Source organism: Thermobia domestica, chromosome 4 (genome assembly GCF_964235325.1).
Source record: "Thermobia domestica chromosome 4, izTheDome1.hap1.1, whole genome shotgun sequence".
Lineage (NCBI taxonomy): Eukaryota > Metazoa > Arthropoda > Insecta > Zygentoma > Lepismatidae > Thermobia > Thermobia domestica.
The window spans coordinates 217642282-217658552 of record NC_137457.1 but is presented as its reverse complement, the minus strand read 5'-3'; the positions used below and the strand labels follow the sequence as shown (position 1 = coordinate 217658552).

General features: G+C 33.8%; 1 protein-coding gene across 4 annotated transcripts in view; it reads left to right on the top strand.

Annotated features, from left to right (window-relative positions):
• Syn2 (Syntrophin-like 2) overlaps positions 1-16271 on the top strand; it is a 1212019-nt gene that overhangs the window by 1185413 nt on the left and 10335 nt on the right. For all 4 annotated transcript variants that reach the window (XM_081755484.1, XM_081755486.1, XM_081755485.1 and 1 more), the window contains 3 exons: positions 5623-5781; positions 8994-9218; positions 12451-12654. In XM_081755484.1, the coding sequence (XP_081611610.1) occupies positions 5623-5781; positions 8994-9218; positions 12451-12654 (588 nt within the window). The remainder of the gene's footprint in view (positions 1-5622; positions 5782-8993; positions 9219-12450; positions 12655-16271) is intronic.

The following is a 16271-nucleotide window of genomic DNA, read 5'->3' as shown; positions in this document are numbered from 1 at the left end:
GCTTTCTTTTGCCATTTGAAGACATTTTGTGCACCAGAAGAATTACCCCAGAATATTATTCCATACTCCAAATGTGAATGAAAAAAGGCATTGTACGATGTTATAAGAGATTTCTCACTAATTACAGTTTTTAATTTACGCAATAAAAACAATACTCTGGATAACTTTCTACATAAATTTTCTGTATGTTCATTCCAATTTAACTTTGAATCGACGTACATTCCTAACAGTTTTACAGATTTACGTGTATCTGAATGACTCGTAGAATTACTAAGATTAATGTACATAGTTTCTGTTTTATCCTGATTTACTGTAAGTCCGTTACATTTAAACCATATAGAAGACAACTCTAACATTTCGCTATTCCTACTTTGAATATCAATTATATTTTTGTCTGAATTTACAACAGTAATATCGTCAGCATATAAAACACAACTATTGGGCAAAAAACTTGGAAAATCGTTTATATATACAAGAAAAAGAAAGGGGCCCAATACACTACCTTGTGGAACACCATTTGTTATACACATGAAACTTGACTTTTCATTTCCAATGCGAACAGCTTGTTTTCTATTGCTAAGATAAGATGCAATTAAAGATAATTGCAAGCCAGTAATACCATAATAGTGTAACTTCGCAATTAATATATTATGTGACACGGTATCGAATGCCTTACTCAAATCTAATAATGTAACCCCAACATGAAGATTGTTCTCCAAATTATCTAACACTTCTGATACTATATTTTCCACGGCTTTAGTCGTGGAACACCCAGGTCTAAATCCAAATTGCATATTATGAAACAATTTGTTTTCTTCAAAGTATCTTGACAATTGATTCTTAATACATTGCTCAAAAACCTTAGATATTATTGGTACCAAAGATATTGGGCGATAGTTATTAAGCTCCGTTTTATCATTTTTCTTGTAAATCGGAACTGTAACAGTGAATTTAAGGCACTCTGGAAATTCACCTTCGAGAAGTACGCAATTGAATAAATAGGTCAAAGGTTCAACTATTATGTCTATTATCTTCTTTAGCATGTTGTTAGAAAACCCATATATATCCTCACTATTCGAACCTTTTAATTTGTTGACCACTGACAGTACAGTTCTAATATTTATAGGGGTCCATAGAAAATGAGTACCATGTTGATTAATATTTGTCTGTGTCAATAAGCAAGCGAAATCTACTTGTGAACTAATGCCATTTTTGTGCCTACCAGTTAGTTTGTTAGCACTATTTACAAAATATTCATTGAATTTATTTGGGGATATCTTTATCGAGTCTTCAACAACCTGTTTCCCTAGCTCCCTGTTAATAATAGACCAGGCCGCAGAGCACTTATTTTTTGAATTATTTATGAAATTCTCATTCGCAGCAATTTTCGCCATTTTAATTTCTTTTCTGTACAATTTTCTTGATATTTTATATTTCTCTTTGTCACTGGCTGACCCTGTCGCATTTGCTATGTTATAAAGAGCCATTACTTTATTCCGGAGCAGTTGAAGGCGAGGTGTAAACCATTTGGGATTTCCTCTGGTCAATTTGTTAACGCGCTTGTAGGAAGTAGTTCTTTCTTTTACAGGACAACATTCCTCTAGATATTTAGTCAAAGTCCACATGAAATTATGAAAGACTTCAGAAATATTTTTACCGTTTAAAACTATGTTTTCCCAGTTAGTTTCCCTTAGATTACTTCGTAATGTTTGTATGTTAGCTTCCCCCATTATTCTAAACTTTTTAGTTCTAACATAGTTAGAATCCATGCATACTGTCACAGGAATCAGAAGCCACAAACCTTCATGATCAGATAGCAAAGGCTGTATGACACCACACGTCATTCTAGTCTTATCTTCGTTAGTAAGTACATTATCTAGGCATGCAGATTTTCTAGTTGGTTGATCATTAACGTAATAATAGTTGTGAGATCTGAGGATATCACAGAATAGACTTCGTACCGGTGAATTAGTTAGAACGTCAATGTTCACGTCACCAATAAAGAATATTTTGTAATTTTTGTATTTATTAAGATAAATATTTAACTCTTCCCAATTAGCAATGAAAATATTGATATCTGAGTTTGGGGTTCGGTATATGGAAACAATTATTACTTTTATGCTTTTTAGCAATAACCCAACTACTTCAAAACTCTGTTCAATACAAAAACATTCTAAATTCAAAACAGTGTATTCAATATTAAACGTATTTTTGAGATATATATACCTACACCACCACGGAGTATTGAATATCTACAGAATATAGCGGCTAACCTATATCCTGTTGGAACATACAAATGTATTTCTTCATTTGCAAGCCAGTGTTCATTAATGCATAAGATATCACAGGGAAATGTATCTAAGAAAATTTCAAGTTCAGTCAACTTGTTTCTTATCGATTGTAAATTTAAGTGGAGTATTAGTACATTCTGCAGAGCTGTGTTAGTACCATAGTTCTTAGAAAAGCTATTATTATTATTCCTTGCCTCTATTATGCTACTTATATTACTAAAATGAAGAGACGTCGTCAGACTTGAAGTTTTCACCCGGCCCCATGCAATTTTATTCATGGAGTCGGGTGAATTTGGTTTTCCTGTGCTACCCATGGCATCGCTATTGCTTCCTTACTTTCAAATTTACTGGCTACGTCCTTATCAACTATTTCGCAGATCTTGGTACTTAATTCATCCTTACCCTTTTGATTGAGATGCATACCGTGCTGAGTGTACATTTCTCTACCTAACTTACTGATATCCACCATTACAACATTCTTAAAGTGATTGCACATTGTTTTTAATTTTAAGTTAGTACTTTGTACAGCTTTATTAACACACGAGTCTTCAGTAAGATCATGGCGATAAGGGACATTTACCACAATTGTTTTACTGTTATTCAACATACAGAGTTGTTTTGCAATTCTACTAACAGCCTCATTACCTTCATTCTTGGCCACATCATTTGTTCCACTTAATATTACTACATAATTACCTTCCTTATTTACAATGTTGGGATTAATACCAGACAACACATCAACGCTTTTAGCTCCAGGCTTGATATTTCCTTGCACTGCCAACTTGTGTTTAGAATTACTACTCACTTTTTCGGACAGTCCACGACCGTGACTATCACCATATATATACACTTGCGCGTCTGTCTTAGGCTTTCTTCTTGTATTAGTTTTATTGTTTGTAACTTTCGGCACGTTTGGTTGCATAGTAGTTTTTCCCTTGTACATGGGTATCCTTGCACTATTTTTCGTTTGTGAGTTTCCTATCGGTTTTTCATTTGAATTCACGCCTCTTTCACTTCCGACGTTTTCCAACACACTGTATCTGTTTTCGCATACAATTGTTTTACCTGATACCACATTAGAATATTTGGGTCTGGGCCTACTGTAACTTATTTTTGTCCACTGGTTGGAGATGTTTTGAGTTTCAACAAACGATTCTACTGACTTCACTTTTTGTTGCAATACTTCACTTTCTGATTTTAGTGTCCTCATGTCCTCCTGTAACACATTGGGGATAGAAAGCATTGGGGAGAAGACAGAAGTACTAAAGAACTTATTAAGAAGAGGGGGTGTAAAGACGTATAGAAAAGGAGGACGACGAATTCTGGAAGTGGTTAAGAAAGTGTAAAGAAGAACGAAAGAAACATGTGAGAAAAATTAAGGTGAAGTGTAAGGATTGTGATATGATATACATAAGGGAAACAGGGAAAAAACTTAAGGAGAGAATAAAACAACACAGGGATGATGTGAGACTTAGGAGAGAAAATTATACCATATATAAACATGTTAAACAAACGGGGCATGATATAGATTGAGAAGGTGCACAGGGGCTAGAAAGGGAGAATAATAGACCAATAATAAGGAAATGGAAGGAAGCTCAAAGGATAAAGAAAGAAGAAAGGGACAAACTAATCAACTGGACAAATGGACTGTTAATACATGAGCTATGGGATAACTTATTAAAACAAATTGAAGAAAAAGAGCAAGACTAGACAGATTTACATGTAATTTATATCCATATATTTAATATTATATATTGTTTCATATTATATACTGTATGGTTATACTTATATATAGTTTTGTATATTAATATATTTTATTTTTATGTCTATATGTATTTTTATATTGTTATATTCATAATCAGTTATATTTAGTATAGTCTGTTACTTTTAGGTTGTGTCTAATAGGCATCAAAGGAAGGTTGAAAAAAAAATTAAGCCAGTTGGTCAGGTATAAACAACAGGTGTGTTACAGATGTTTGAAAAAAGATAAACACAGGTGGGAGGAGGGTAGTTAAGTCAAGACAGGTGGCCAATAGATGACGCCCGGCAGGCACGTAGCCAGGATTTCGTAATAGGGGGGGTCCGTGACGAAATATTGCGGTTATCACGCCAGGGGCGCAATCATTCTGAACTATTTTATTGTAAATATATATTGGTTCGTTTAGCCAGGATTTCGTAATGCTGGGGGGGGGGGGGATAACATGAAATACTCTGGTTACACACCAGGGGCTCGATCAATCTAAACTATTTTAGTGGCAACACGTATATTGGTTTGTTAGGACAATAAAATGAGGATATGCTAGTAAGTATTTCAATAACGAACTATCTCTCGAGTAAAAGAATAAAGAATCACGAGAAAAAAATATTAAAAAAAAGTATTGAAAAATATATAACATTCCGAGTTTCTTAAGTTCTTCTTAGAGTCTACCTAATCGAACCAGTTTCTCGATCATCATTTGTTGTCCATAGGATTAGCATGAAGCTAGATGGTATTTTGGAATGCTCCGTTACAATAATATTCATTTTCAACTTGATCCCTCTCCCTCCACCCTCACACACAGTTTCCTTTACACAAAGCTCCTCATAAGAAAGAGTAACCATACGCTTGCTGTAGCCTTATATTTTTAACGCTGATTCTTCTTTTTCTCGTTTCTTATTGTTTCATCCTTCCTTAATCTTTTACATTTCTGGTTCCGAAGGGGGGGGTCCGGACCCCCCGGACCCACCCCTTGGCTACGTGCCTGCGCCCGGGGAAGTACGACTCAGGTGGCTTCCCATGCAAAGAATGAACTTTAGTACTTTCAATTTTAGTATAAATGTCTGTGCTCTGGAGATATCTCTTTCAGTTAGTGTCTGATGATGATAACGTTAAGTTGTCGAAACCGTTACACTGTACTCTAGTTTTTAATAAATAAGTGTATATACTCTGGTCAGAAGTGTTAATTATTCTATTAAAAAAATTTTGCTGCAATCAAGGCGGAACGATTTTTCTCTCTTGCATTATACATTCTTGTAATAATAATAATAATAATAATAATAATAATAATAATAATAATAATAATAATTATTATTATTATTATTATTATTATTATTATTATTATTATTATTATTATTATTATTATTATTATTATTATTATTATTATTATTATTATTATTATTATTATTACTTCGTCGTCTTCTTCTTCTTTTAATTTTTGTATTTCCGCAAGACTTTGTGATACGGTATCAACTTATAATAATAAATGTTAGAACTTTCATAATGTTAGGTAAATTTTCAGGCACTATATTAAACAATACGATCAGTATAATCTAATTCAATTTTCTTTTCCAGATGAAGCTTTATAATCGCAATTTTCCATCAACAGACCATATAGTGTATATGGGATGGGTAAACGAAGGTATTCTGAATAATAATCAACCTTGGCAAAGTTGGAAACCACGATTTCTCACGCTTAAAGGAACCGATGTACTTCTTTTTGACACCCCACCAGTAAGTTGGAATAATTTGCAGTATCCTCATATTTTATGTAACTTAAGCTCTGTCTCAAGACTTATAAATCTTCATGATATTTCAAATTTGTGTTATGAGAGTTTCAAAGTGTAGTTTACTAATGTAATTTAAGTAATTGAATCAACTGATATTTGAATTATCCTTATTGTTAGATGGTGGTTTTGTTAGTCATATTCATGACTCTGGATACTTTTGTTTTTGATTATCTAACTTTCCGATCATTATACTGTCATTGAGTCCGTGTATGTGTATATTAAAAATAAATAAATAAAAGTGTGAATAAACATAACACGTTTTGTGCAATACAAAAGTATTAAAAGTTAAAGTATTAAGTACTTCCAGAATTGGGGAATGCTCAACATTGAGTAGTTTGGCCACTGGTACTATCTTTCATTGACTCTAGTCCTGCTAGAACAAACTTTCCAAACTTAACAATGTAAAAATAATTCTCATTTTTACCGCTATTTATCGTAATGAATAAGATACGTTTTAGTTTTAGTTTTTGCTGTACCAGTAATGACCAATTTTCTTGGAATTCATCAACAACATACAGATTCAAAATTTCCGTATGTTGAATTATTTTTGAAAGTACTTGGATGTATAAGGCAAATACGATAAAGATTTATTATTTTCCCCGTTCTTGGACTTTAAATTGTATCGCATAGATTCTTAAACTGTTTAAAAATAAATTTAACTAATTACTCATCAATGTCAGTATTAATCTTAGAAGTTAAAATACTAAAAATTTAATTTTAGAAAAGTGGCTTTAATGCCATTACTTACATAATTTTGTATTTTTGGAGAAAGTATAGTACATTATTAATATATATATATCTTAGAACTTCGTATTTTCAATTTTGAATATAATTTTATATTATGAATGTATTGTCGTGATCACTTCTCTTATATCATCCATACTTCTCATAATTTACTTTTTCTTTTGAAACTCTTAAGATGTTCATATTTCAGAAATTATAAATCAAATCAAATCTTTCTCTACAACTCATACGTACATTTGCAGATATTTACATACGCTTAGGAATAATCCGGTTATCTCATTTACTTCGAATTTGAAATCCTAAATAGTCGTTGCACTTTCGAATTTTCTGTTCTTGCCTAGAGCCTTGTTCACGGAGGATACAATAGATAATGTAAATATTTTCCCCTTATGGGGCACGCCAATTTGGTCTATAGATAGTGTGAAAGTGAGGTCCACACTTTCTTAAGCTCGGGACATAGAATTAATATTGTCAACACCACAATTTGGCCACCTTAACTGTCAGGTTCCCCTCTACTCATTTGATGGAGGTTGGGTGAACCCTTGACAAGGATATAACGCAACAAGGGTATAACAAGGCTGTATGGGACAAGGGTATAACGAAAGACTAAATCCTGCTTCCACTAGGATCGACTCGGGTCGTTTGATTAATATGTAGATGTCTTACCTTTTAATCTATCTCGGCTCTAAATAAAAGGAACACCACAAAAAAAAAAAAAAAAAAAAAAAAAAATCAAGAAAATATAAAAGGAACGGATTCATCCTATAGGAATCTAATATTGCGTGCTATTTACTGCTACTTTAATAACATACTGTTTCTGTAAAAAGAAGATAACTAAAGTATTAATCAATAAACTAAATGAAATTAATCCAAGTATAAATTCATAATTGAGCATGAAACGGTAGGTAAAGTTGTCTATTTAGATGTAACAAGGAGTGCTTCTGACACACCTTCTAGTAAATAAGTAGAATATCACCGATGGATGCTACACCTTCGCCTTCTATTCTTGAAATATATAAGAAATCCGGATCTTTTGTCAGACAACGTCAAGAAACAGAAGTAGGTATTGGTGAATTCACATAACATCTCAACACATGTCTTTATCTAGCATAAAGTGCTGATGTTAATGTGGTTCACAACAACTTGTTCAACAGTTATTGTTGAAAAGAACATCTCAAAATACGTGTCCTTAAAAATCCTCTAAACATTTGAATCCTTTACAACTTTCTGCTATTCACATCTTATAATTAATATCACTATTTAAAATTCATATGTGTAGTGAATAGAGAAAACAACTTTTTGTATAGCATGTACCAGTTTATCTGTAGGTGCGTGTATAGGTCAAACTCAACCTATTTTATGAACTTCAATAGATACTTCAACCTATTTTAGTTAATGTAAACGGTTAAACGCTACAAGATACATATTCAAGACTGGAAAAAAATAAAAACTTCTGATATATTTCAAGAATAGATTTTCAAGGCACAGTATCAGTGAATATTCTTGATAATCATCTATTTAGATTTTATCATTGGAGGATTTAATAATAAGTTTGTTACAGTGTTCACCACAAACTCACTGTAGTACCAGATATTTACTATAGATCCATAATTACTAAATCAAATAAATAGAAACACTTTTTTTTACGATCTTTAAAGAGAGCTTCTCGTGGCTAAGCGGTTAGCGTATGCGCCTTTGGTGTGGTTCAATTTCCAGCGGGAGCGCATGTGGCTTGAATTCCACGTTAATCAGTAGATCTACGTCTCATATAGCCTCGCTGCTGAACGGGACGATAAATTCAAAATCCAATCCAATCCGATCTTTAAAGAAATATGCTTCGTTAGAACCAGATTTAACGAAAGAAGTCCAGATTTAAGGTTTATTGAAAATAGGCAGCATGAATGGCTATCCTATATTCATTTAATTAAATAAGTGTAATCAGATAAAAAATAAATTTTAAAATTGATAGACTTGAAGCCGAGATAGTTGTGGGGAAGTAAGTTGAACTGCTCATATTTTTCAGTTGACGTCTGCGTTGAATAAGGTATCTACTGAAATTGTGCAGTGATTACCACTCACTTGAAACTCATTCGTTGTCAGACGCGTGAAAGTGACATACAATGCAAATGCTTAGAAGCAGTAGAGGCACAGACACAAGTACTGATTTGGTTCCTTGAAGAATCAAAGAATCGAATCAGTACTTACCTGTGCTTCTGTGCATCCAGCCCAATGAATATGTTAGTATATATATATATAGTACTCTTGACAAGAAAGAATTAAATGTTACATCATTGGTGTGTCGTTTCTGACTATACAAATGTTCGTGTATTGACTTTTTTTATTATTATTATTTGCATCACAATATAAACTTTTAAATAATTGATCTCATATATTTTCTTTTCTTTCTCACAGCTTAATATTAGGGACTGGTTGAAGTGCGGTTTGGTCTTCAAAGTATACCAAACAATGTTTAGAGTGATAAAAGACTCGGAAAATGTAGATGAACGACAACATTGTTTTCTGATACAAACCTCGGGCCACGAATCTCGTTATATGTCTGTTGAAACCAGACAGGAACTTTTACGAATAGAAAACGCTTGGCATCGTTCAGTGTGTTCTGCTGTAATGCGGTTAGGGGTAAGTCATAGCTTTGAATTTCTGATTTTCTAGAATGTTCTATAGAAGGCTCTTCCACGTATGTTTCTTCAAAGGCAATTTCTTCCCCCAACACGCAGAATTAACTCCCTCGACTTTGGTCAGACGCGTCTGTTGGTGTAATGTGAAAACTGTGAGAGAATGTTTTATGTTTTCTTGGTGGCCTGAAAATCTCGCTGAACCGCTTTCTGGAGGCGTATGTTGTACAGTTTTTCTAAGTGTTTGTGTCTTCTTGCTGAGTCAAAAGTGCTGCCAAAACTGAATCACTTTTTGAAGGGTTATAGCTCTTTATGATACAAAATTTTGTGTTTCAACAATCAGAAAGCAGTGTAAGAGCAAGAGTTGTGACATTAGCTTGACTTTAATCAAAAATGTATTCGGTAAGTATAAGAATTCCAGTGGTGAAGGGTACTATGAGGCTCTGAGGCCGGGCCTACCCTGTTTTCTACCGTATATTTTCTTTATCTTTAGTTTCTTATAAAATAAAGTCAATACTGCAACATTTCGCTTTTTTCGGTAACAAAGTAGTAGGTTGGAAACACTCGGAGTCCCTTCGTCTGAGCCTCACCAACTCGCTGGACAGGTGTATGGGCAATGCTACTCAGCATTCAGTTTTTCAACAAAGGAAACGAGAACATGACCGTACACACACGCTGTCACCAGCATGAAAACAAAACTTTCCAGAATGACTATGCTAGAGAATCCTCCTACCCAAAGACAAGTCACGAATCGTCCAAATGTGTCTTATGAAACTATAAAACGCGCTTTGTGCCAACGGCTAAATCTTGAAAAGGTGTTGAGGCTTAGCGGTAGTGATATTGATGCTTTCCGACTGCAACGCAAGTGTAACGCTCGGAAGCTGTACGTGCGACATCTGGCAAACCAATGGTGGCGGTACGTCGCTACATTTATGAGGTTAGATGTGCCTTTCCCACTACGGCAAACTAAGTTTAACTATGTACAGAGACAAAGGCGCAAGGCGCTTTGTGAAACAATTCTGAGCATGCAGAGGCTTTCTTGAAAAGGTTCATAGTGGCTGCCGGCTGCTGTCACTGAGGCAAACTGAAGATTCACAGAGCGAAGAACTACAATATCAACTCGCCGATCTACAAGCAGAGCTACTAAAAGTGCATGGAAACGGAATCAATATAACATCCGTCAAGCCAAAGCTTCATTACACACTTCAAGATTCTCACACCTTCTACCAGGATATAAAGGAGGCTACTGAATACAGGACATACCTTTTAACAAGATTACCTGTAAAGTCTCCAGATCCAGGTCCAATTAAATTTGTTGGATTTGGATTGCTTAAAGGGTCTTTGGGTAAGAAGTGTGAGAAAACTGTAAGTAGACTCTGGAAAACTGTAAAACACAAATAGAATGTGGTCCCCCATGTCGTTCTTCAACGGAGCCTTACGCAATGGAAACTACTTTGCTGGACTATCGTTCAGAACCAGGGGAGATACATCGAGGTCTACCTCACCTGGTGCCATTGAGGTAGCCTGTACTTAATAATTTAGTAAGTACAATTTGATAACATATACAGCTTCTGTATGTGAGGGTTTGTTGAATTCGTGAATAAGTGAATGAAAACCATCTTAGACCATTGGAAAACTCAGGCTTATTTTTAACAGTTAATGATTGGCCTTACATTTTTGTTTCTAATTTTAAACTGTTGTTGTTCTTGAATTAAATTGCATATATATGTATAACATCTAAATATCGACAATGACCATGATTTCATACCACACAGGACTATACCAATCTTCCGCGACCATATTGCACCATTCCATGACTCGTCAACGTTAAATATTTATAGGAAATAAGTAATAGTAATGGGCCATCTTATGGCTCTATTTGATTGACACCTAAAATTTGCTGTTCACGTATTTTCACTACGCTTCCACAGGACATTTAGATCTATCTGACAAGTAAACCTTACGTTTGGGTGAATCGAGTTGCTGACTGAGACACATATGAGAAGGTAGTACTAAATGTGGTCAGTATTTCAGTGAAGTTGTAGGTGCGAAGTTCCAGGGGTTTAGGAGATACAGCTACCAGAACATCACATGGAAGTACAGAATAGTCTTCATACAGTTGGAGGTAAAAGCTCTGTAAGAACTCTTGTAACGACAAAGGGTGAATAACTAATATATGGGTACATATTAGGACTAGGGGGAAGTCATATAGTAAGGGTATACCTGACGGCGGCCATCTTGAAATCCGCCATTTTGAATTAAGGTCAAGTTTCTAATATCATTAACACAAAATTTACAAGGTGGGGTAAAGGACTAATACATATGCTGCAACAATATTTAATTTCCTTGTAACTTTTTACCAATTGCGCGTAAATCAAAATTAACGTCACCATTGTTCTTCTGATTAAATTTGCGCCTTAAATCATGTATCACATGACCCTATTCCTATTTTAAAAACTTAACCTTAATTCAAAATGGCGGATTTCAAGATGGCCGCCGTCAGGTATATCCTTACTATATGACTTCCCCCTAGTCCTAATATGTACCCATATATTTGTTATTCACCTTTTGTCGTTACAAGAGATATTACAGAGCTTTTACCTCCAACTGTATGAAGACTATTCTGTACTTCCATGTGATGTTCTGGTAGCTGTATCTCCTAAACCCCTGGAGCTTCGCACCTATAACTTCACTGAAATACTGACCACATTTAGTACTACTTTCTCACATGTGTCTCAGTCAGCAACTCGATTCACCCAAACGTAAGGTTTACTTGTGAGTATACTTTTCATATTCAAACGATCCAAGTTTCCATGTAAGTTTCGATCAGAGTTCAATATTGATATAATAAGATTTCACTATGTTGATTACGTGAATGTTACGTTAGTGAACTTCGTATAAATAGGATTAAGCATTTCCATATGTAATATTTTCAAAGTATACGTAATGTTTTATTCTGGATATGTTCATTTTTCCATTAAAATCATCTAAAAGAAAAAGAAAAAAAACTTGGGGTGCTGTTAATTTAAGGTCTTATTATATTATAATATATTTTTCCTGACGATATTATTATGTAGACAACCAATGTGTAGTTATTTCTTTAAGAATAATTGCCTTGAAATTCCGTCTGATTAGTTCGGTGGACATGAAATACACAATTTTTGCAGTATAAGTGTAGTTCTTATCATAGAAATTAAGCATATTAAAATAATATACATTTTAATTATTTTTTATAGAGCAAGACATTTACGGTGACAACAGGAGGGAAAACCTCTGGCCTTACATTGGACTGGAACATGGGTTTTGCCTTGTATGACACTGAAGCAAAATCCTATGCCTGGAAATACAAATTTTCGCAGTTAAAAGGTTCTTCTGATGATGGCAAATGCAAATTAAAACTTCATTTTCAAGATTCAGAAACAAAAATCATTGAAACGAAGGTAATGTTAATTTAATGCAATTAATAATACTCTAAGATAAATTATGTGTTAGTCATGTTTATAGATATATAGGATCTTATGCAGAGTCGTTTTGATGTATGATTAGCGCCATACTAAGGGTTTGATTAACGCATGGTTATCAGAGTCTCTAATCTGCACGTAGTAGTTGACTAAGTTAGTCACATTTGACTAATTAATTTATAGAAGACGATATCCTAGTTTAGCCACGATAAACTTACATTATGAGAATACAAAGGCAATTAATTACTTGTCTGTCTTTCTTTCCTTTCACCTCATCGGTTAACTATGAAATGGCTATGAAACCGAGTCCTCTTCAGTAGCAGAACTGTTTCATAAAGTAAACAGTGAGAAATGAGTAGAAAATTTCCAGTTTTCTGACGGATACAACTGATCGATAATTTATCTTCCCTTATACTTTCAACATAAGGTTTCTATTATCGGTAATATTAATTGACTTCTTCTTATTCCTCCCGTAAATACGTTCCTCAAAAATGAATACGTTAATTATAATTCGATTTCGTTACTATTTATAATTTGTTGTGATGTCAAACCAGAAGGAAAACATTTCGTATTTCATATATTTTCATTTTTACAGACTATGCATGCGCACGTCTAGATTTCCGTAGTTGCCACATTTATTTTTCTCACTCGAGGTATTGGGGTTATATTAGTTAATCATGTCCAAATCAACTTATTAGCTGAACTCCAAACAGACTCTGATACCAAAACCCTCTTTAATACAGAGCTAATACGTCACCAATTAATCGCGTGATTAACGAATTCTGTCTAAATACCGCCCATAACGTTTTCCGTTAACTCAACAGATAGGAGGATACTTACAGGAAAAATGAAAACTGCTAATTTACGTTGGATTGGAGCATAGTTACATACTTAATACCGTAAATGTTTCTTGTAGCATTCTTGTTATTAGATTAAATTGTCCTTTCTTTTATCCGATCCTTTGGACCTTCTCGAAGTGGGTAACAAACAAATAAATAAATAATTTAACTGATATAACAAACTACCGCAACAAACAGAGAGTATTTGTAGTTTTCCTGTACAAAATGAGAAATTATATATTGATAATCATCTTTGAATCAAAAGTTGGGAAGAGATACATTTACGTAGCTTTACAGATATATGCTGGATATTACAATAATTTAAAAAATTAAAAATGTAAAGAAAAAACAGCAAAAATGATGTTGATGACCTTTGAATTAGTTGATATTCAAACGTTTTAAAGTTTACTGAAATCATAATTTTTTAAAAAGTTTAATATAATATGAATAATGTAGAGAAATCTTGCGACAAAAATTAAACATCATCTGTGAGGACTCGAAGACATAGAAACATATTTCAGATTTATGCAAAAACTTAAAACACATCATCTATGAAAAACGTGGGGGAGGGGAAGTGGAAAAGAAAACAAAGAATTCTCTTGAATATTTCTTTTTATGTACAAAATATCACATACGAAAATTTGGATAAAAGTCTACGCAATAGTAAATAAGAAAAGGACTTTGAAAATGCATGAAGAGTATAAAAATAAATTGGTAGAGCTCTTTTTCATACTTTTGAGAAAAATATAAGTGGGCTAGCAACACTGATCAATAAAGCATAGTTCCACATAGTGTAGAGAATGATAAATATTAGTTCTTTGCATAGGCGGCGCCACAGTGGGTGGGTGCAGCTGCACCCACCTTAACTACGATTTTCAGATTTCCTACAATTATCCTTTCTATTTTGTATATTTATTGTTTCCTATGTTTGGATATATTTTAGTGACTTCTGAAGTCTCTCATAAGTTACTTCCTATCATACCTTTCTATTTATTTATTTTTTTTTTTTTTAAGTAAAACTTAGGGATTATTTTTGAGATCTTAAGGCTCACTAGTGTGAAGCATTCTGGCAACAATGTTAGAATGTGTTGTCTCTTCCAAGCCTGCACTTGCATTACCAACATCCTGGTGCTGCCTATGGTTCTTTGTGTGTGTGTGTGTGTGTGAATTACGAGCTTTCTATTCTGCTATTTCTAATCTCAGTCCTTTACTTAAATGTGACTCTCCTTGACACGTGGTAAAAGCTAGGCTTAATTAGTTTATAACAAGATAATATACTCAGATTATTCTCTAAGTAACATCAGTTGTAGTGTGTCTACATTCGATATGAATCAAGTACTTGAACCTAATTTTAAATTTCTTATATAAAACCTGTTATCATTTACAGTTTTATTTTGCATATACTAATATTTTATTTTATATATATATATATATATATATATATATATATATATATATCTTTTGTATTTGTTTCTCTCGAAACCACAGGAAAAGAATTAGAAGGTAATGTTAACGCAAAACATGAAAAAACTAATATGAAAAATTTACCTTATGGATGTAGAGTGTAATCATGCTTGACCAAGAAATGAGAGAAGTAATAATAAATATGGTGGATTCTATGAAACGAAATATGAGTTGCCAGGTTGGACTGAAGACTACTAATATCGAGTTACTACCATCTGGATATCCTTAATGTATTCTTGGTCCAAATTGCCGTGATCAGCGTTATTTTTTTTAAATTCTTTTTTAGAACTTCCTTTAGATAGTATTATGAATGTGCCCATATAAATGTTTGGAGTGGCCAGAGGTTATTTCATTGTCTCTAGAATCTCTTATTTGTGTTCCGGGGTTATAGTGTCAATTTTCGTTTTCTCATAACAACGCAATGTGTATCGCACCTTGTATTGGCGTGGCAAAATGTAACAATTGAAATTATAACTAGTAGAGTGACTTTTGATTCTTTCCAGATACATGCTAGGGATGGTAATAAAAAGATGAACGTAAATTTTTTAATCATCGAAAACAATAGGGTCCAAGTGAACATAATTCTTTCCTACGAGATCTGCATCGAGTTGAATGCACTTGACTTAACTGTGTCATAGTTTACGAGTAACATTACCTTTTGAGACGGCGTACAGCCAGCTTCCAATTACCTAGCAGTAATATTAAAAAGCAAACGATAGTGCTCCAGTCGTTGTCTGTTAAGATTTTTAGAATCCATTACACAGTCAGTACCTTGTAAATAATATCTCATACAGAGTGCCAACATTAGAGTAAAGAAAATTAAACAAAATTTTCTTTTTAAATTAAACAAAACGAATTAGATATTTTACCAACTGTAGTTCTTTTTTATTCAGAATACATCCCTCCCGCATCAATACACCGCTGGGCACGTTCAACCAATGATAGCATAATTTTTTTAATGTCCTTTTTCGGAATTGCCTCAATGGCCCTCGTCACGGCAAACTGGACGTGTGTAACATTGTCATATAATGTTCCTCTCATTGCCAATTTTAATTTTGGGAATAGGAAATAGTCACACGGCCATTAGTCAGTCAAATACAGAGGATGTGGAAGCACACAGATTTGTTTTTTTAGCCAAAAAGTCATAAACTGCGACGGTTCTGTGACATGGTGCATTGTCGTGCAATAAAGACCAACTGCCTGGCGCTCGATAATCGGGCCGTACGCTAACAATTCGTTTCCACAAACGTTCCATACACCCAGATAATATTCACCATTAACAGTGTGATCCTG